The sequence below is a fragment of the Antechinus flavipes genome, chromosome 2 (assembly GCF_016432865.1).
Source record: "Antechinus flavipes isolate AdamAnt ecotype Samford, QLD, Australia chromosome 2, AdamAnt_v2, whole genome shotgun sequence".
Taxonomy (NCBI): Eukaryota; Metazoa; Chordata; class Mammalia; order Dasyuromorphia; family Dasyuridae; genus Antechinus; species Antechinus flavipes.
Window position 1 is genome coordinate 598,358,465 of NC_067399.1, and position 24,060 is coordinate 598,382,524.

Below are 24,060 nucleotides of genomic sequence, written 5' to 3' on the forward strand. Positions count from 1 at the left end.
CTTATCCATTTCAGAAAATATTTTACTCATCTCAAAATTACTACCTTGTAACAGATTTATGAATCTCCCCCATCCTCTCCACTTCCATAGCTTTTGGACACTTTTGAGGCACTTATTTAAAAATACCAATTATCATACTTTAACTTTTCATGGAATAATAGGTCTCTATGAAAAATATTTATGCCATTCTCTTTTGTTCTTTAATTAAATGAAAACAGATGTTTTCTGAAGTAAAGCGGAACCATTACTGGAGCACTTAAAGTGTTAAGGTCTTTAATTTTTATATCAGTTTGGTCTACAATTCCTGATTGTCTTTACTCAAGCTCAACATTAATGTCAAGCAAGTTACCTAGGAGACGAAAGAGATCAAAGAGACAAAAAACCCTCAAATGTCTGATTAATCAAGCCTGCAAACAGCTTATTTCTTTTAGCCTGCATGCAAGTATGAAAATGAGATTCTGGGAGCCGAACATTGTGCAGATTTGTTCATTCTTATCAGAACAAAGCCAGCGGCAGCTTATTTCATGGATCATTGGCACTGTCATCAGTGCTACACAGAACGGGTGACAGCTCCTCATTTTGAGGCTTGAACAAAATTAGCAAAAAGTCGGCACAAATTAGCCTCTCATCTTTTTAGTAATATGACATTATTCATTTACTTTTTATCCAATTTTTAATTTTTTCTTTGTCAGCTATCCCTTTCTAGTGTTTCCTGCATGGCATCATAAAATGCTTTCTAAAAACAGGCAGAAAATAGCTGAAGTTGAAAAAAATTATAATATAAAGTTCAAGGCAGTAAAAATGGAAAAACATTTCCAGTGACATAACATTATATTTTCTGCAACTTTCAAAACTTTGAACAAATGTTGATGTATTTAATTTGGAATATTATTTAGTTAAGGGCTTTTAAATGCAATTAAGAGGCAGCTTATAATATAGGCTAAAATGTAACAGATTCACAATGCATTTCAACGATTTTATAATTTCCGAAGATATGTATTATGTTAAATTGAGGATATGTTAAATATTCACATTGATCTTGTCAATCTATGGACATCTATGAGATGTCCCAACATTTTAAGTTATTAAATAAATATAAAGGAATCCATCCTTTTAAGCATCAATTTTGATGGAACCATTACCTCCCTTGTTACAGAATATAACTTAGTTTCATTATGGGATCACGTATGCATACATAAGTACATGTATTTTACACCAACAACTTTATAACAATCACTCAAAATGAACCATTTGTATTTCAAAATGCATTCCAGTTGTTTGAGTGTATAAAAAACCCCCAAAAATATATAAATCACTCAGTTAAATGATTTATGAAATGCCAAGTCTATGTGGTTTTTGAAATGGAAACAGTACACTTTCAATCATGTACTCAACATTGAATTCACCGGGTAATACTTTGTATAGCATCTATATTAATTATGGCTATGAAGACTTGAAATTATATGTATACTACCACATCATGCTACAGCAGAGGGAAAAAAGATGTTTTATTATTTAAGTCATTATTAGATACAGACCTTTATATTCAAGCAAATTCTATTCATAAGGGAGAAAAAAAGCACTAAAAAAATTAACCATAAGCTGTTAGATGCTTTACACAGTCCCCTTATAAGAAAGACAGTTTTTTAAAAAAGAACTGTAGTACTGTTTTCAGCAATTTCTTTATCTCTGTTCTTCTAAGTAAGAAAGCTTATTAACAAGCTTTGAACTTAAAATCACATTTACAATAATGTGCCATCAACAGTTTTATAAGCTAATTAGAAAAAGATTAATTAATGACTGGCTGCTAATAAAATGGCAATCATGAAGAAAGAAACCAAGGGTGCTAAGCTTCAACTACCACCAATTAAGAGCTAATTACAAACAAATTATATATGTGTTTTGCTGTGGGCTTTAATTTACTAAAATGGTTTTAATTAAAAGAGAAAACATGCTGATTAATTGAACTGCAGAAAAAATCTACAGTATAAACTGTGCTTTGTCTGTCTCTTTAATTAGACTTGTAACATCTGAAATCTTTTTTTTTTTTTTTTAAGGTTTGTTAAAAGCACAGATAAACATAATTAAAAGAGAGCATAAGGAATGCCATTCTAGGTGATCACCCAATCATACACCAAAGGTTAGAAGAAAACATTTTTGATAAAAGGAGGTATTTTCAAGCATACCTTAAAAGCCAGAGAAAAAGACTTGTCCTTAACCAGAAGTGTAAATTTTAAAAATATTATAATGCTATAACTTTTGTGCTCTGAAATTAAATTTTTTAAGCAGGGATTAAAAAACCTTTAAGCTGGATTGTAAAGGAATGTAACAGAGAACATCCCTTACCTGAATACACTCACATTAGTCTGTATTTGCTGTGGTAAAAGATCATCTTCTAATCAAATATAGAGATCTCTGTAGGACTTGATGGACATGCTATATATGCTCAAGAAAGAAGAAACCCCAAAGTGAAAAATGAAATAATCTTTTATGAGCCTCCTGTCCAATGATCAGCCTAAAGAATAATAGATGAACACTTAATTTTAAGAAGCACTGACAATGATTAAGTCTTGATCAAGTCAAATATAAAATGATTCAGTATAAGATGTTTTACATAAACATACACACTTTATAACTCTATCCTACAGGGATGAAGAAGATTCTGGCCAATGAAAAGCTCATCCTCCAGCTTCCTCTCAGCTTCCACCAATGTACTAGGTTCATCCTTATCCAGTGCTCCTCATTAACACACCTAAAAGAAGCTATTACATTTTATTTCTTAATAGAAATTAAAATAAACATTGAAGAACAGCACCCATTTTTAAGACAGATTATATTTCATAAAAATAAGAAGTGAAATGCATCTCAGCAGGATGATTAAAGATTATCTAATAAGCTTGTATATTTATATATAAAAACCTTTAAAAACTTAACTTTTTACCTTAAAATAAACTAAACAGGACATTTACTAGCACAATTATAATTTGCAACATAGTTTCATTTCCCTCTTTAAATGCTGCATGTGTACAGTTATTTTACTTTTAATGTATTTTATATATTTGTTCAATTTTAAGTGGTGAGAAATCACAATTGTTAAGAAGTTATCCATTTTAATTTTAGAGATTAGAAAAATTTGATAATAATTCACTGTAATGCTGTTCTATTTCATATATATACAAAATAGTTTACCCTGGAAATAACAGTTATCAGTATTATTTTTACATATAGGAAATATACATTAAAGAAAGATGGAGAAAATAATTTGCTGCTTAAATTGTAGGACGAAAAGCTTCAAATAATACACATTTGCTTCAGTGAAATACTGAAATGACTAAAATTTCTCTTATTTTCTCAGCTTCTCTTCTCAGTCCTAAAAAATTATGTTAGATACATCACTTACTAAAACACCAAAAGCACCTTCACAATCATTTTAATATATTGTTCTTTAGAAGAATTAACAATACTTCAAAAAAATGTTAACTCTGAGCTGGGCAATACTACTAAAGTACTTTGACAGGTAAACATAATGTCACAATTGTTTTATTATTTAGGAAGTTTTTAACTTTCATGTTTAGATAATGAAATATCAACATTAAACTAAGAAAAGAAACAAAAGATATACATTAACCAGAATATTCTCAGGGTTCCTTTTGACCTGCAGAATAGTAGTACACCTATATCTATATCTATCTATCCTTAACAAAATTAACCTTCCTCAGAAAGGAGTAACTTACATGCTAAGATAAAATTCCATAGCTTTACTCTGACATTTCAAATCAGACCACTTCCACAGTTAAGAAGAAGTTGTTCTAATAATGATGTACTATATACTCAATCTAGTCTGAAAATAAATCATTTGTCCAAAACTTCAGAGCATTTAATTCACTCAAGTATTAAAAACTTGACCTAATCATATTGAGCTTAAGGCCAAAAATATTTTTCCGATCCTATTTAAAATTAAAAGGTCAGCATTACTAGCTTTACCATAAAGTTTACTATTGAAGAAAATACATACTGGCAAAATAAAAATAATAGACTCAAACTTATTTCTATTTCTCCAGATATATTTTAAAAATTAATGACAATAACTCACTTCTTTTAATATCATTTATTCTTGAAATACCTAGGTATTCCTAAATAAATATTTTGCTCTATAGAAATAAGGCAGGGAATTTTATCATTAAATATACGGGGGAGAAAGTCATTGCCTTAGGTACTCATTTATATAAGTTCAAGCAATGAGCTTTAAAATATGAACTACTTTATCATATCTTTTTCTTTAATCAAAGGCTTTCAGCTCAGGCACAGATGGCAGTGGATTACAAGAGAGAGTATCTCAAGTATGAATATTAATATTTTGTAAAATGTAAAAGGGACAAAAAAGCTACTCTTCCTAGTATGCACAGGAATATTACCTATTTACAGTAATGTACATAAATACACAAGTTTATATATTTTTTTGAATAGTGAATTAAGTTTAGCTACTGCTCTGATTAAATACTTTCTATTGCAATATCTACAGAATGGCATTAAGTAAGTGGTATGATCTAAATAAACTTTAAGGAAGTTCATAGACAGCAAGCCTGAGATGGGTTTCTTTATGTGATAAACTATTATATTCTTTCTGTCTTTGGTCATTCTATTTCTAACACTATTAGTTAAACTGAAATCAATCTTAGCAGTACATTAACTTAGTGGAGGTGTGACTCATTTGATGATAGAAACTCACTGTTATGTTGCCAAATAGAAAGCTGGTTTTGATCTACAACAGGCTGACATGCAGAAGCCAAGAGAAAAATTCTGCTTCCAAATGTGCTATTCAACCTAACTGGTTTCTTCTTTTTAATTAAATCTAGACTCTAGTATTTGAGAAATTTTAAAGTACTGATTTCTCATTGGCTATTCAATTTAAAGACAGTTTTGTGTCTAAAAAAAACATCAAGGGAAAAAATTTCAAAGTCAGGTTTTACTAGAATACTTCTTGCTACCCATAATGAAAAGTGCTACAACAATATGAGATCAAAACAAGTAGGTATGTAATAGTTAAAACAAAATAAAACAAAAACAAAAAAACAAACCCCTCAGGATCCTCAAAAATTAGAGCAGTTCAATATGTATGATAAACAAAAGAGCATAACCATATATTTCACCTCTGCATATTCTCTTTATCCCAACTCTTCCCCTTTCCAAAACAAAAAATATTTTTAATATAAGTGATAGCCGCAAAATATCATACAATGGAAAAAAAACCAAAACAGAAAAACCTTTCCACATTACAACTAGGGCCTCAAATATGTGAATTTGAGCCATTCCCTCAAACCAGATGATGAACATCCTAATGTCATCAAGAATTTTAAGGGACTTTCATCTGGGGGGGGGGGGGAATATTTCTTGTGATATCACAATGATAGCACACTGATGGGCATTATTTTAACAAACCATGTTTTTCAGGATACGTTTTCAAGGGCTATTCTTTGCTGTGAAATTATTTTGGGTTTCATTTTTTTTCAATGCTGATGCAGCTCTATTGCTTTCACAGGCTTATAAATGTTATACATCAAAAATTAGTTTCACTTATTATGGCAGGAAAAGGCTTGAAGAACTCTCGGATCTCTGCCTCACAGCCCAGGCTTTATCAGTAGGCCCCAGTCATTGCTCATGAAAAAGAAAATGGTACTGATTAAAAACCAATATACCTGACTTCCAAAAAGACTCCCAGCAAGTGCAAACACATTCTACTCTAAAAGGGCTATTGTCTTAAACACACAATTATTAATGTTTCAAAATCCCAACCTTAATATTCATTAAGGACAGTAAGAAAAATGAAATCTCTAACTATGTATACAACAATAATTCAATCTTGATTACTTTAGTTATTCCTCATGAGTACTTAATTAACATGGCATCAGCATCTTTTCCATGTCTGTTTCAGACCAACAACAAACATTTTCCAGATGTTTTTCCACTTTTCCATGGAAAACTTACAGAGCTTAAATTATGTGAACTCAAAAAATGTTTTTTTTTAAAAATTAGAATTCTTTAATCAAAAAACCGAATAAATTGAATTTACTTTTGAGAACAAAGTGTTATATTTGTGTGAAGGAGAAAAAACAATTTTGAAAAAAATCTTTACAATCCTTATATATGAAGTTCAGAGGATGAAAAGTATCAAGTGTTGCAAAAGCAATCCTATTTGTCATAAACCATGCCAAGTAAGTAATGCCTTTTAAACTAAACACATTTGTGAAGAGTGAAAATATCTAGTCAATAACATACAATTCCCATTTTAAAAGCAGTATAAATAAGTACTTTTAACTTCAAGAGAACAAAAAAACTATAGTTGAAAATAGTAACTTTCAGAAAACTTTTAAATTTGTCAATGAGGGATACTTAGTTCAATATGAAAAACATGTATGAAAAGTCTGTTTAAGCTTGCAAGAATTAAAAAAAAGTTATTCAATAATTCATGCCCTCAATTGGGCTATGTCCTAAGAGGAGGATGGGAGAAGGAAGAAAAAGAACTTGTACACATTGGGAAAAAAAAATAAATTTGTGGAGGGAAAGTATTAAAAGAGGAAAAAGGACTACCAAAAGATGATGGAAGGTTTCCCATTGCAGGTCACACATGAGCTAAATCTTAAAAGGAAAATAAATATATTGTGAGAGGCAGGGATGAGAGCTGACTGTACAAATGCCCAGAAGGCAAATTTTAAAAATCAAGGAGTCTAGTTTGAATGTCCCTTAGAGTGTACAAAAAGAAACAATGTGAAAAAATAATAGAAAGGTACATTACAGCTGAGGTGAGGATATTAAATACCAATCTAAGAAATTCACATTTTGCTTTATATGCAATAGGGAGCCTCTATAAGTTATTGATCAGAAGAGTGACATGATCAGACTTTGTACCTTAAGATAATTGTGACATTAAAAGGAGGTCAGATTTGACAGGGAAGATAAAATAAATGCAAGAACCCAATTAGGAAGCTATTATAATAGTCTAGATTAGTGGGGTCAAACTGAAACAAAAACAGCTCCCTGCTAGCAGCATAATGATCTAGAAAACTACAAATCTGCATTATCTATGTTGCATTGTATTTTATTTTAACATTCTGTTTAACATTTTTAATCTTTGGACCTAAGGCAACTTTTATAGACCACTAGTTATTTTCAAACTGCCATCTCAGAGTTTAACACCTCTAATTTAGACAATGAAGGCATGAACCACATAATTCCCACTCAATGTAAACCATTTTATGGTATGTATATTGTGTTATCTGGTTCTGGAATCAAAGGAAAGGGTTTGAATCTTACTCTTCTTCTTACTTGTGTAACCTTGGGCGAGTCATTTGACCTCTTTAGGCCTCAGTTTCCACTTCTTTAAAATGAACAGATAAGAGAAGATGATCCAAAATGACCTCTAAAAACCATTTTCCATCTCTAGATCTCAATTCTATGATTATATTTTTATGAATGTAGCTAGACATTTGGATGAAAAATGGGTTTATGAGACAAGATGATAAATCTTTATTTAAACTTGCTGAATTTGAGATGTTGCATTTAGGTAGAAATGGGCAAATTGATAAGATTGGCTTTGGAAATCAAAGAAAGTTGGATATATAGATTTGGGGCTTGTTTGCATCGAGCTAACAGTTAGTGGAAATTGAGGAAGAATGCAGATAAGGATTCTTGGGTCTCTGAAATATTTTTTCCAAAAATATTCTGATAACTATTTTAATATCATCAATTTCCTTTGCAATCCAATCTATCTTATTTTATGTACTTAATTTTCTGTGAAAGGGTCAATAGGTTGTCAAAGAAGTTTATAACATAAAAAGCTCCTAATGTAAAGAAATGAAAGATGATTAATGGCACTCACTGCCTTGAGAGACATTTATACTTTTTTTAGAGGGTTGAATCAGGGAAGGAGGACTAGATGATATATTAGCAAGAAGACCAAAGCAATAGGAAAACCAGGACCTGGTCAAGAATAAAGCCTGAGAAAAGATCATTAAAATTTAACAATTAAAAATCATTGGTAAACTTGAAATTGTATAGAACAGTGGGGGTCAGAAGACAAATTATAAGAGGCTGTTGAGAAATGCTGAATGGTGAGCAAGGATATGTATCAAGAATGACTGACTTAGGTGGCTGGTTGTAAAGATCTTATAAAATACAAAACATTTATTAAAATTTTTAATTAATTAATTAAAATTAATATTTACTAAAATATAAAATATTTTAAAAATCTTATAAAATGCCTGTTTGAAGGAATGACAGATGAAAGCTTGAAGGAGGTAGAACTGGGTATGTTTGCATCTAGGAGGTAATAAAACAGGGAAAAAGATGAAAGAGTGATAATAAGAGTTACATAGCCAATAAGTGTCTGAGGTCAGATTTGAACTTGGGTCTTCCTGACTTCAGGCCCAGTGAGCTATCTACTCTGCTATCTTAACTGCCCTCTCAGAGTTTAGGCACAAATATAGACTGAAAAGTAGTTCTAAAGAACAAGGTAAGAAAAAAGGAAAGAGTGCTCCATTTGAAATCAAATGGCATGAGTCCAAATGCAAATTTATGATGATTTCTATGTCAATGGGCAGATCACAATCTTTCTGGGTCTTTTTTGGCTTGAATGAAAAAAGAGTGGGTTAGTCTACATTGACCTTTAAGGTCCCTTTTCAGTTATAATCCTATGATGCTATTATGCAAATGGGAAAGGAAATGAAAGAATTGCTGCAAAAACAAGAGAAGCTAGTAAGTACAGGGCTGACTGCAAGCCGCAGAGAGGCAGATATTTAGACTTGATATTAAAAAAAAAAAAAAAAAAAAAAAGCTTACAAATAACTAAAACTGCCTCCAAACTGAAATAGAATGCCATGAAAGCTAGTGGGCTATCCTTCATTAGTGTGTTGCAAGCAAAAGCCACATGATCAAAACTGTCAAGGATGTGAAAGAAAGACTCTTGTTCAGATATATGGTGGGGTAGATTATTTCTAAGTTCCATTACAAATCTAAAATTTTATGACATAGAGTATTAATGCTTACAACTGCACTAACACTTTTGGGGTACTCTCTCTTAAAATATCACAGCAAAATTATTTAGTATTTAATGTCAAAAACTGCTTTGTTATACTATTTCAGCATTATTAATTTTTGATCATGTAATCATGTAAAATATATGTAAATGTAATATACAATATATATTATATATATTGTGTTTTATTTTAACATTCTGTTTTAACATTTTTAATCTTTGGACCTAAGGCAACTTTTATAGACCATATACATATGGTCTCTATATATACATAATATAATATATAATATAATAAATATTTATTTAAATAAATATAATATATATATAATTTAAGCAATAAATTATAATACAAATGTTATATAAATATATAAATGTAAACAAAAGAGCCTAAGGTAAACCTAACATTGATTTCTGATTACTGAATTGGAAAGGAAAAGAGAAAAGGAGTAAGTATTAACATACAGTATCTATTCTGTGCCAGGTACTGTTCTAAGCACTTTACAAATATTATCTCATGTGACCCTCAAAAACAGTTCTTCAAGGTGATGGCTGTTTACAGTTGAGGAAACTGAGAGGGAAGTTCAGTGACTTGCTACTAAATATCTGAACACAAGTATTCCTGACTCCAGAGTCAGTACTCTTATCTACTTTGCCACCTAGCCACCATTTGAAAACAGAGACAATGTATTTTTCATATTTCTAGGTCCCTCCAAGCCAAATATATCTTTCCTATATCTCAATATTTGTCCTTAAAGTTGGGGACTTCCATTTTGTAAATCCTAAGATACATTTACTTATTATTCAACTGCAACAAACTGAACTTTCATTCCACCTCAATTGTGCCCATGGATGGTTATATAGTTTGCCTTTATAAATGCTTTCTTTACAACCCATAAGACAGGTTTCATTGTTATATCTAAGTCTCTTATCGACCATAATTACCTGTTTCTTCTCTCTATGAATATCATCCCCACTAAATCTAAACTATCCTCTACCCCCCTCACTGTACTCTCTTTTTCTTGGGCCATCTCCCCTGCTCTAGCTTGTCTCCTCCCTTCAAATTCTTATCCCTTTAGTTAACAGTCACTACCTCTACATTGAGATTTTTCAGTGCATCCTATCCACTTTCTCTGTCTTAGGCTGCATAATACCTCTCCAGAAGTTTATAAAACTACTAAATGAACTCTACTATAATTTTACGTTATCCAGTCTCAACTGAACCCTCATTATCCCAGTCTTTTACATTTCTCTGATAGATTTTAACACCCCCCCAAAGCATTTGTTCAAAGCCTTTTCTCAAAAGTCATTCTCCCCATTCACTCCCTCATTATTTTATCTGCAGCAGAGAATCTTGCTTCAAATTTCACTGAAAAACTTAGGCTGTCTCAAGTTCCCTTCCATACCCAAATCCACACCTCAGCAACAATCTTTTATTAAAAAAAAATTATTGACATTTTTTGTTTTTACATAACTTGAATTTCTAAACAACCCTTACTTTACCTCCCCATCAGGTGATTATTTTCTTTATCTGATCCCTTTCCCAGCTCAATTCCAACAATGTGCAGTCTACACTCAATGGCTTCCACTTTCTCATCTTCCACTCACTTCTCAGCCCCCACCATCTGGCTTCCAACTCCATTCCTTAGCTGAAATGGATTTAAGATCTTTAATGATCTAATGATACTAGATTCAATAAGCTTCTTTCCAGTCTGCATCCTCCTTTCTGAACCACTATTTTCCTAATGGATATATTCTCTCTTTCCAGGTTTGCATAACTCTACTCTGTTCAGGTTCTCACTTGTCACAAGATCATCTAAGTTCCTGTCCTCCCATTTGGATGTGCCCGCAGGACTCTGTCCTGTGTTCTTTCCCCACTCTATGTGATCTCTTCAGATCCCAAATGCCGTCTTTATACATATTACTCTCAAATTTATATCTTGAGTCCTCAATTGTTTTTTCAAATCTGCATCTGCTACTAGTTATCTCCAACTGGATGTCCAAAAGCTATCTCAAACTCTACCTTTCCCCATAAAACCACTTATCTTTCTAACATACCTATTTAATATTGATGATTCCACCATTCCTCTAGTTGCCTAGTTAACAATTTAAAACTCTTTATTGATTTTTATTCACTATATCCTATTAGTTGCCAAGTTTTTTCAATTGAACTTCCACATTTCTCAGACCTATCCCATTTTCTCACCTGTGGCCATCAAAGTAGTTTTAATTCTCATAAGCTCATACCTAGCCTACTGTATTTACCTAACTAGTTTTTGTGATTTCATTCTTTCCCCTTTATGGTTAGCTCCTTCAGAATGTTACAATTTAATATTCCTAAAGCACAAGTTAATTCAAGTCATTTCATTGCTCCAAAAGCTACAATGACTTTCTACTTCCAAAGGATAAATGTAACTTCTGTGCCATTTACAGTCCTTTACAATCTACCTTTCCAGCTAGATTACATATTATCCCCAATTCATACATTCTACAAATCAAACTGGCCTTCTTGCTAATCCATTGTAATCTTGATCTAAATGGGAAGTTATTTATCCCCAATTAGTAAGTATTCACCTAACAAATGATGTAAGAAAGAATGTTAAAACTCTCCTTGCTGCTAAACACCTCTACCCAAGCCTTTCCTTACTTGAGGTAGAAGCAGAGTCCTTGAAACAGGTTCTAAGATACCAAGTTGCAGAAGCTCCTTGAAATGGAATTAAGGACTCATATATAAGCTTTTCAGAATATCAGAAGACTTCACTCCAACATTTACATTTTTTTCTATATTTAAAAAAACACATTTTGAGTTTCTAACAGTTGAACTATAAATGAACTTTTAGAATAAAACTAATGTTTAAAATGAGAATCGCCTGCAGTATTTCCCAAATTACTATACAAACTACAAAATCAACAGCTCACTTTCTTTAACAATTCTAAATCTATGCTTCATTGTCATAGGAAACCCGTCTAGTATAGACTTGCCTGGACACTATGAGGTTAAATGACTTGTCAACTATCATATAGCTAAATATCCATCAGAGTAGAATTTGAATCTGAGTCTTCCAGATTCCATGGATAGCTCTCTACTTACCAGGACACTATTTCTTCTTTTTAGCTAAAATTTACTGAAGGCCTAACAGGTATGTACAATGTATAAAATGCTATTTAAAATAATTTTCTCAAAAGAATAACCCAATGGGGGAAAAAAAGGAAAATAAACCAATGAATTATTTTTTAAAAACTTAAATATAAAAATGGCTAAAAACAGATTGATAAAATTATCACTATATTCAAATTATATGCAGTACCCAGTGAAGTCAAGCTATAAGCACCTCAAAAAATGAAAAATAAAGCATAGCAATGAACTAATATATCTTAACAGAACAACAGTTTAGGCAGAAAAATATTTTTAAAATTGTTGTTAATAAATTTGAGATTATATATCAAAAATACAACCCTTTTCCCCCAAAAAAGAAGTTGCTTAAAATGATCAAGATACTCCCTATGTCTTTGTGTTCACACCCCTAAATCAGCCTTAATGGCTTCCTTAAGAATTCAGTGATTCAATGAAGAGCAGGAGAAAAAAAGAATTCAAGTATCTATATCTGCTGAGCCCTATACCAATCAAGGCAGCTGCTCCAGAACCAAAAATAAAATAAAGCTCCAACAATCAATGTTGGTTTTAAAGCACAGTATAGTGTGATATTTACTAAATGAAATTTTGGTTATTAAATTTCCATTTAGAAAATGATCAGAATGAAAAGGTGAAGTATAATATTTTCTATAAATCATGTACCATGGTAGTTTGTAGAAGACAAATAATTTTAGCTTTCTTTCTTCCCCTACTAAATGTACCAATCCATTGGATGTCACATAAACACAGCCCAAGAGGGTAGCAAACTGGTAAACCTGTCATTTAGTACACTACAAATAAAACATAAGAATTTAGCTAGTTTGCAAGTATATTTTTAAATGCTAAAAAAAAAAAAAAATGAAAAGGAGTTATACAGAAAGCTGCCAGATCACATGTGGTCTTTACTCTTGATAAGTCAGCAACCCCTATTTGTGACCTTGCCTATCATATCTTTAGAAAGAGAGCAAGCTACTTTTCCCCCTACAATGAAAGTTAAATGGGGTTAAAAAAGCAAATGGGAAAGGAAGGCTAACCTTTTGGTCATGCAGGGAAAAAAGATCTACTTACTTATGAGATTATGAGGAAAGAATCATTTCAGAAATAAGATTTAGCACAAAATGATCTAAAAACAACTCTAGCAACAATTCTACATTTCAAAATAAAATAAAGATATATAGGCTGAATGACTGTATTGAAAATGTTAACTATATATTCTTATAAAATATTTTTAAAATGAACATAAGTTTAAAAATTTTTTAATTACCTCTCGAGTTGCTAACCTATTACTGAGTTCTTCTGCCTTTTCAAAATCCCCTTCAGCCACAGATTCATCGATGCGTACTTCAAGGCCTGACTAGAAAGAAAACAAATGTTAAATTAGAGTCATTATTAATAATTAAGCTGTCTATGAAAGAGAAATGTTTCTTTCTGGGAAATTAATCTTCCTAAGAAAAATGACTTTTTTTTTCTTTTTTTACTAGATGAAGATATTTGATAAAAGATTTTTATACAAAGTTGAAGATATTTAATAAAAGAACTATACATACAGTTTCATGGAACTAAAACACTAAAACACATATTGATATAATTGAAGATCTATAAAAAAAAGTACTTGACAAAGTGAATTGTACTGTATACAGAGTAATACCAATATTCAGGGATGACCAATTGTAAATGACTTTGCTATTCTCAGTAGTATAATCACTGATAGTTACTCTAAAGAATTTATTATGAAAAATTCTATCCATACCCCCAAAAAAAGGAACTGATTGTATCTGAATACAGATCAAAGCATTCTCTCTCCTTCCTCTCTTTGCCTCCCTCCATCTCTCTTTCCCTCACTCTATCTTTCCCCATCCTTTATCCCTTCCCCCTTGATTTTTCTTGAGGGTTTTTATTTTCATTAGGGTGGGAGATGTATGTTTTTTTTCCCCCTACAACTTTAAAAAACTTAAATATAAAAAATGGCTAAAACCAGATTGATAAAAATTATCACTATATTCAAATGATATGCAATACTCAGACTGGAACATAAACACATTTTGCCTAAGTTCACAAGTGACTTCTTAATTGTGGGTGGGGATAAGGGAGAGAACTTAGAAATCAAAATCTTAAAAAAATGTTTTGAATGTAACTAGGGAAAAACATTAAACAATATATATTTTTTTTAATTGCTTGAACACATTAGCTCCACCTAATCTACAGTTGCTATAATAAAAAGGCATACACACACATATGTGTATTACACATAATAGTTTTATACCTGTCAACAATTTATCCCTAGATATGATTTACTTCATCTATTTTGATCTTTCTTTGACATTTTTAAACTGTTTAATACTTTCTTTTAGAGTTCTCAAATCTGTTAAACAAAATGCTGATTTATTAAGCAGGTGTGATTGAAAAAGTACTAGATTTACAAGACCTAGAATACAAGTCTTGGCTTCACCACTGCTTAGCTGTATGATCTTAAAGAGTCACAACTTCTCTGAGACTCAGTATCTCCATGTTAAATATAACTAACATTTATACTACTTTGTCCCAAAGGATTGTTGTTTATACCTGTCTGTGTTCAGGCTGTAGTTATGCCTTACCTCACCAACTAAAATGTAAATTCCTTCAGGGTAAGGAAGGATGGTGTCACTCTTTATATTTCCAGCACCTAGTACATTTTGTACATAGTAAATCTTAATAAATGCTTGTTGAATTTAAATGCAATAATGGTTATAAATCACTTTGTAAACCATAAAGAGTTCCATGTAAGTCATAAAACTGCTATTTTTATTGTAGCCCACAAATGAAGTCCTACATAATGCCACTTTTAAGACTTACTAAATTATATTAAGCAGTTAGGTAAGAAGAAAAATTGTTTCTGCTTAATCTCCATTCAAACAAGATTGTAAAAATTACTACCAATTATCTCCCATAAAAAAGTAAATCTCAATTCAGAATATAATATGCAAATAAAGGTTAAGTGATCATTAATAATACTTCAACTGCATTAAATAAAAAAATTTAAGCATCAACAGTGTACAGAGCAATGTACATTACATTAAGCAATGAGGAACTTATAAAGTTTGGATAAAATACAGTTCCTGATTTTATGGAGCTAATAAAGGAATTCTCATAAAAGAATAACATAATTATGATATAAAATATATAAATATATTAGAAAGCATGAAAATAAGATGATTAAGGTAAAAATGAATCACTCAAGGTCAAACAGATAGAAGGGATTCAGAACTAGATGTTCAGAGTCAAAATCTAATAATCTTTCTCTCATACCGGGGGGCTTCTCTACATCAAGTAATGAAAAAGTGGAAGCACTATTTTCCAGGATCCTGAATGACAATCAATGAAGACTTCATTAGGAAAGATTTCTTGAATTCAATTTTAAAGGAATTTTTAAAAAGTAAAATGAAAATCTAGATACCCACTAATACTTAGGGACTCAAATGCAAAGTTGGGGTACGGAAAAGTAAGGGAGAATAAATGGCAAAGCATAGTTCAGGAAGATATAGGGAGGCCAAAAAACTTGCAAATTACACATAAGTATCATAGCATCATATCATGAATACTTCTATAATTATCATGTAAGCAGTAAATGACACCATAAAGAATGAAATATATTTTAACAGATGGAAAAAAATTTATTATTGATGTAGGAGTCAGCTGAGTATAGTCAGACCACTGACTCATCTGTACTAACATCAGAATAAAAAACAAGAATTTTAAAGGTGCAAAATCAAAATTATTTTCCCTCAATTATTTTAACAAATGAAAATCAGAAATGACAGACAACAGAAATAATATTGATAGCTATAATACTAATTTTATCCACAAGTTTAGTGATATAAACTAATTGCTCCAACAAGAACAAAGAAAGTATCCAAGTCAGAAAAACATCTGACTGATTTGTCAAACCCAGAGGGAAGGCTATCAAAGATAACAGGTTAAAAATATAAATTAGTTTTTAAAAGCTTAGCAAGAAAGAAAGTCATTCCAAAGTTATTTAAGGACAAAAATTGACAGACTAAAAACTGAAGAAAAATAGAAAAGATTTGCAAAAATATTTTTTAGCAAATTAGTTTGCTATCACGGCAGTGAAACCAAAAGAACTTGGATGCTAACAACAATCAGATACACCTATAAAGAAGGCAAAAATGGCACTAAAGAGAACTATGACAAGGACATTTGCTCTATGGGAACAAGTACATATCAAAGAAATCCAGGCTTAATGTTATGAACTTGTGAAGACACTGAGGGATACAAGATACCTAAAATGGGGAAAGACACTAAAAGCAAAGAGGTGACCAAGAGCCCAGAAATAATTATCATTCTAGGTGCCTACTCTCTTCATCTATAAATAAAGATTTTTGCCCAAAAGTATCCTCCTCAATGATGGGGTTACTAGGATACAGGCAAGTTTCTACAATGATACTGAATAAGGGAACACATTTTATACTGTTAACAAGCTGAAAGCTATAGAAAAATACAATATCTCACTGAGCCTAATATGATCATTATAGAATAAAACATTGGATTTGGTACAAAAGAGTTTACAAACATTGGCATTATACGAATTTCATTAAGTCCTAGAATATCAGACTCTATTGTAGGACATCTCTAATCTTTAAAAGAAAGATTAAATACATTAAGAATATCTGAACCCCAGATTTCAACATGCATTTGCATGAACAATCTATAGGTTGTTCAATAGTATGTATATACTGGATAAACACTACAGACAGACAATGAACTGACCCCAGGTTAAAATGGAAGAGTATGCTAAATTGCTTTCAGGAAACTGAAAAGTATTTTTATAGATTCCAAGCTTCCTGTGAAAGCAAAGCCTTCTTTTTAATGTTTCATATTTTAATAGTATTATTATTATATAGCAGCAAGATGTGAAACATTAAGACATGCAAAGAACTAAAGCTGAAAATGATGCATAGGTAATGAAGGACATAGCAGATGTGAACAGCCTGTATCATATAAACATATAAGCAAATCCAAAAAAGAATAAGAAAAAAAGGATATCATTAAAGAACTGTATGATAGAGAAGATGGCCTGGTCACATGATAAGAACAAGAGATGGCAGGTGAACGATGAAGTGTTCCAGTGGTACTCTTGAGATATAAGGAGAAAATGTTCTTTAGCTCCTTGAGTGGACCACTTACGATGAACTTTCAAAAAGCTAGGAACAAATGTCAGAGAGGATGAACAAGCATGTATTGGTTATAATCTGCACTTACTGAAGGGAATTCCTGAGTTAATGAGATAACAGGTCTATTTGAGTACTGCTTTGAGATCTCCCTACAACAATTATGTTTTCCAGTCTAAAAACCAGTTTAAGCTTTTTGAATTGACATTATAGTACTTCTGTAATCGATAAATTGAGCCAAACTGGTTCTAAATATTTATTACAGTGCTATTGGAAAATGAAATTATTTCAGTTGTTGAATGCTTCTTGATTTTTTTCAACAGATGATTCTGTGGAACACCTAGAGTTTTGTAACAACTAAATCTCTAGATAAAATGAGAGGGTTTTAAAATTTAGAAAGAACCCTAGAGATAATCTAATATAGCATCTTCCAAACTTAGTTTTAAGTATCCTGACAACACATCTGTCAATCCTAGAGGGTCTGGATCGGGTGATCATGATCATAGAAATTCTAGTGCAAAATGATCAAATCTATTCTCTCTGTCTTTCTCTCTCTCACACACACACACACTCTTCTCTAATTAATATATATAATTCAAGAAAAATTTTAGATATAATATTTTAGAGGGAAAAATAGTATCACCAATAGTCTCTTCATATAACCACTATTTAGACTGTGTAAGTTCATATATAGAAGTATTATATTTTAGAAATAATTATCTTGTCTAAAATACTTATTTTACTGATGAGAAAACTCAGACCTAGAATAAGTGCCTAGACTGAGTTAGTGACAGAACCCCTAGCACTAGAAACCTGGGCTATAAAGACCTTAAATACAATATATGATAGCCTATTCAATTCAAACCAAGCTTTTCTTTATTGGACTCTAATGCTAATTTTATAGCAATAATGAGGTTAAGGATGTCATTAGCCAGATATTATGGCAAAAGATGCTTTATCCATGGGGAAAAAAAAATCTTTTCTGAAAGTAGTTTCTACTTTGTTTTATATCAATTCTGGTTTCATGTACTGTAATGAGCTGAGGCTTGAGTTGATGCACTGAGGTCCCAAGCACGTGAGGCTAAACAGTAATTGGACCATACTCTATTAATATATATACTTGGAGAAAGAATGGCCCCTGCCCACTCTTTGTGCAAGTCCTGATGTGTTGTATATGAAATGACGATTTTGGTAGGTAGAGGCAGGGGGGCAGAGGAAGAAGTGGAAGTAGAGACTGTGGGCTGGTTTCTTGACACAGCTGCTCACATTGCTATCGTGACCCCCCCCCCCCCCTTCACCTCTGCTGGCTGGCTTCTTGTTGCAGCTGCCCATATTGCTATAGCAATCCCCCTTCACCTCAAAAAGAATAAAGATTAAAGATTTTTCCCTTAACCTGAATTCCTGACTCCGGCTGATTTTAAATACGTGGTCATCACAATGTACCAGTTTATTTTCTAAAATGTTTATGTTCTAAGTAAATTGTATTTAAAAAATTAAGGTCTACCTTCTGAATCCAATTCTCCCTGTGCAACAAGAGAATTGTTCGGTTCTGCAAACATATATTATATCTAGGATATACTGCAACATATTTAACATATATAGGACTGCTTGCCATCTAGGGGAGGGGGTGGAGGGAGGGAGGGGAAAAATCGGAACAGAAGCGAGTGCAAGGGATAATGTTGTAAAAATATTACCCTGTCATGGGTTCTGTCAATAAAAAGTTATTATAAAAAAAAAAAAGCTATTAAAAAAATAAAATAAAAAAAAATTAAGGTCTACTATTTACAATATTGCTAGACTTAAGAGAATAGGAACATTACCAGGCCCAGGAAGAAAACAACTTAATAGCAAAATGAATATTTCAAGATTCAAAGTATGTGAATTTTAAAACCATAGATCAAATGTTTTTAATACACAGAACCTAGACTCTGACCAAAAACAAAATCTGTATTACAAAATACTTTTTGAAACTGACAAAATTTCAAAATACTGGAGTTTGCTGTCTATAGTAATAAGAATAAAACAAAGATATTGCTTAAGTTGTCTAATGAAGAAACTCTTTGTTAAAAACAAATACAAGGCCTGCTAAAATTTTCTTAGGTAAAAATAATCACTTATAGTAAACAATTCTTCTAAGATTCTTTATAGGTGCTGCCACTGCAGCTGAATAATTTTTTTGAAGTGAATAATTTCATTATATTCTCCAATGAATGTTGAATATTCAAAGTCACGTAAGTATTTTTAAAATATTTCCAAAACTGGTAAAATTTATTCTTTTGAAATTACAATTTTGAATCTATATAACCTATCACATCATAATTATAGATTAGAGTATTTCATATCTAATGCTTGATAAAAATTTATATCTGTATTTAATACAAAGAACTGAATTCAGCACTACATGAGAGGAAGATGACATTTTAAAATAAATATTTTTGTACTGCATAGGAAACAATGGAAATTTTTTTTTTTTTGTATAACTATACATCTTGACTGAAGAACCTGAGCATAGTAAGTAATGTTTCAAAAAGGAAGTATGAGGGGAAAAAATGATGACACTCTGTTTTTAAAAAATAATAAATTCCATAGGACTGACTAAATACAGGATAAAAAGCCCTTTTAGCTAAGTTAATAGATGAGAATCTACTTCAGAGAACTAAATAATGGACTTAGGAATTCATACACTCTCACTATTCACTCTTGATTTCTTAAGATATCAACTCATTATCATCTTTTAGACATGTATTTGTTCTTAGTTAATCTTGGTATTTTTAACCTGGTATCTTTACCTTTTTCTTCTCTACCAAGATCAGTAGGAAACCTTGGCACTGTGTTATCTGAATAAGAGTGAAAGGATAAAACCTCACAATGATGATCTCTACAAAAGAAAAAGTGAGACTTCTGTTGGCTTGCAACTATGCAGCTGTGTGCAGAAAAAATGAAACCAAAGAGTTGGAAAAGCATCATGGTACACTGGAAAGAGCCTTGGATCTGGAGTCAGAAGATTTGAGTTCAAATCCTGGTTCTGTAATTTATTTCATATCTTATTTGGCAAAGTCATCTAACTTTCTTGGGCCTCCATTTTTTCACCTGTAAAATAAGGCTGCTGTTTATATGACTTCTAAGATCCTTTCTAGTCTAAACTTATGGTCCTCTGATCATCAAATCCATACTTCTCTGTCATAGGATCCTACAAAATGAAGAGCTGGAAAGGCCCTAGTCTCAGGTCAAAAAAGCGAGAAGTTTCAAAGGAGAGAGTTAAAGTTTCATTCTTCTCTCAATCCGCAATCAGGGTCCTCTTTGCACTATACCACAGAGAAAGGCTTCTTAAACTTTTTCCACTCATGAATTCTTTTCATCCAAGAAATCTTTATATGACCATGGATATATAGGTACATAAAAGTAAACAAATCAAACATTTATTGATAATAAATAACAATTATGTGACCTCTAAATTCAGTTACAAAACCCCACATGGGGTCATAATACACAGTTTTAAGAAGCTGGACCCTCTAGCTTCTTGGGTTGAAAAAACATTCCTTGAGTGTGGAGCAAGCCCAAAGCAACAACATAAATATAAACTTGTCAAGAAACACGGTTTCTTCATAACTCATTTGACCCTCATGTTTGTGAAGTGGATATTCTCATCACCTCCTTAAGAACTAGAGATCATTATTGATCACAAAATATAAAATTTTGATTATATCAAGTTAAAAAGCTTTTGTACAAACAAAACTAGTGCAAACAAGATTAGAAGGGAAGCATTAAACTAGGAAAACATTTTTATAGTTAAAGGTTCTGATAAAAGCCTCATTTCCAAAATATATAGAGAATTAACTCTAATTTATAAGAAATCAAGCCATTCTCCAATTGATAAATGGTCAATGGATATGAACAATTTTCAGATGAAACAAACTATTTCTACTCATATGAAAGGATGTTCCAAATCACTATTGATCAGAGAAATGCAAATTAAGACAATTATAAGATACCACTACATACCTCTCAGATTGGCTAAGATAACAGGAAAAGATAATGACGAATGTTGGAGGGGAAACAGGAAAATTGGGACACTGATACATTATTGGTGGAGTTGTGAATGAATCTAACCATTCTGGAAAGCAATTTGGAACTATGCTCAAAAAGTTATCAAACTGTGCATACCTTCTGATCCAGCAGTGTTACTACTGGGCTTATATCCCAAAGAGATTTTAAAGAAGGGAAAGGGGTCTGTATGTGCCAAAATATTTGTGGCATTTTTGCAGTGACTAGAAAATGGAAAATGAATGGATGCCCATCAATTGGAGAATGGGTGGGTAAAATGTGGTATATGGATGTTATGGAATATTATTGTTCTGTAAGAAATGACCAGCAGAATGAATACAGAGAGGCTTGGAGAGACCTACATGGACTGATGCTAAGTGAAATGAGCAGAATCAGGAAATCATTATACATGGCAACAACAATATTATATGAGGATGTATTCTGATGGACGTGGATATCTTCAACAAAGAGAAGATCCAATTCAGTTCCAACTGATCAATGATGGACAGAATCAGCTACACCCAGAGAAGGAACACTGGGAAATGAATGTGGACTACTTGCATTTTTGTTTTTCTTCCCAGGTTATTTTTGCTTCTGAATCCGATTTTTCTTGTGCAATAAGAGAACCGTATGGATATGCACATATATATTGTAGCTAAGATATACTTTAACATGTTTAACATGTATAAGACTGCCTGCCATCTAGAGGAAGGAATGGAGGGAAGGTGTAATGGGCTGAGGCTTGAGTTGATGCACTGAGGTCCCAAGCACATGAGGCTAAATAGTAATTGGACCATATTCTATTAATATATATGCTTGGAGAAAGAATGGCCCCAGTCCACTCTTTGTGCAAGTCCTGATGTGTTGCATATGAAATGACGATTTTGGTGGGTGGAGGCAAGGGGAGTGGAAAAGGAAGGGGAAGGAGGAACTCGCATTGCCATTGCAACGGTTTTTCAGCTCAGATCCCCATCTGTTAGTTGGCTTCCTGTCGCAGCTGCCCATATTGCTATTGCAATCTTTCTTGCCCATATTGCTATCGCAATCCTTATTCACCTCTTCACTTTAATAAAGATTGAACATTTTTCCCTTAACCTGAATTCCTGACTCCGGCTGATTTTAAATACGTGGTCATTACAGGAAGGAAAAGCAAAGTTGGAACAAGTGATTGCAAAGGACAATGTTGAAAAAAATTACCCATGCATTTTTTCTGTCAATAAAAAGCTATATTAAAAAAAAAAAAAAAGGTACAGGGTCACAAAGTAAATTATTGACTAGTGACGCAGCTAGTAATAAGGCAAAATTTTAATTTAACAAAATTTGTTAAAATTTGAGATAGGAAGACTCCAAGTCTTGTGCTGTATATACTGTACTACACAGCTTATTTGTAACAAGGATATATTCAAAGCTGGAAAGGATTTTATAGACATCATCTAACTTAGGGTTTTAATCTGGGACTGACAACTTGTTTTAAAAAATGATAAATGTATTTCAACATAATTGAATTCCTATATAATCCCAAATATTTTATTTTATATAGAGTTTAGCACAATGTTGACATATAATAGACAATAATCTAAAAAGGGAATCATAATGGGTTTCGCTAGGCTATTAATGGAGATCTATGTCACAAAACAGATTTTAAGAATTTCTAATATAGTTCAATTTAATCACTTTACAAATGAGAAAACTAAATCATAGAAAGATTAAAGGTCATGCCTGAGGTCATAGGCTGGGTAAAGGCCAGTGTGGGGTCAGATTTTCTGTCTGCTGGTTTAATTTGGGGAGGTGAAGAGGAGAAAAGGGGAATGGGGGACAGGACATAATTGGGGTGAAATGACTTGCCCAAGATCACATAGATAAAACATATCTGAACCTGGATTTGAATTCAGATTCTCCTGACTCCAGGGCCTGTGCTTGATCCAGTGCTTCCCCCTAGTTGTACCTTCTGCTGGCTTTTTAGAGAACCCATAAAGCAGATAAATTGGAAAGAATTCTTTTGAAATCTTTCATTTTACAAAATATTTCACATGATTTGATTAATATGTAACTTTTCAGGAATATTTTCTAAGGATTAAAAACATGACAGTACTGATAGTAAAGTTGATCACTAATGAATTCCTCAGAACTTTGAGACACCTTGAATGTCATAAAGAACCTTGGTATCAAACTCAAATAAAGGCTACAAGTTTACAGTGTAGAAACATGCAGTATTAGCATCATTGTTTCAAAAAAATCAATTTTTATACATGTAATTTAACTTTTCAAAATACAATAAATAAACCACAAAAGTATGTTACATGTTTTCAGCAAATTCAGTGGCAAAAAATGTTTAAAATAATTTTAACAATTTCAGTGGTATAACTATACTAATCAACTCCAACTTAGACAATCTAAATTTATGATTTTACCACAATACCATATGATTATATGTAAAGTATACAATAAATGCTTTAAATAATGTTGAATCAAGGATTTTTCTATGGCCCATGACCAAATGAGAAATTTAATTTTATATATATATATATATATATAATATATATATATATATTATATATATATATATATATATATATATATATATATATATATATATATATATATTTCCCCTAAAAGAACCAAGATTTTACTATATTCTTAAAAAGCAGAATACAGTAAAGGCCATAAATTTATAGCATGTGTGCTAAGAT

The 24,060-nt window shown here is 31.8% G+C and overlaps 1 protein-coding gene across 3 annotated transcripts in view; it reads right to left on the reverse strand.

The window, feature by feature from the left end:
• Nucleotides 1-24,060, reverse strand: part of FAM204A (family with sequence similarity 204 member A) — a 43,165-nt gene that overhangs the window by 11,684 nt on the left and 7,421 nt on the right. For all 3 annotated transcript variants that reach the window (XR_007951138.1, XM_051981534.1, XM_051981533.1), the window contains exon 6: nt 13,426-13,515. Coding sequence is in view for 2 of the 3 variants with exons in the window: in XM_051981534.1 (XP_051837494.1) it covers nt 13,426-13,515 (90 nt within the window). In the remaining variant the exon portion in view is untranslated. The remainder of the gene's footprint in view (nt 1-13,425; nt 13,516-24,060) is intronic.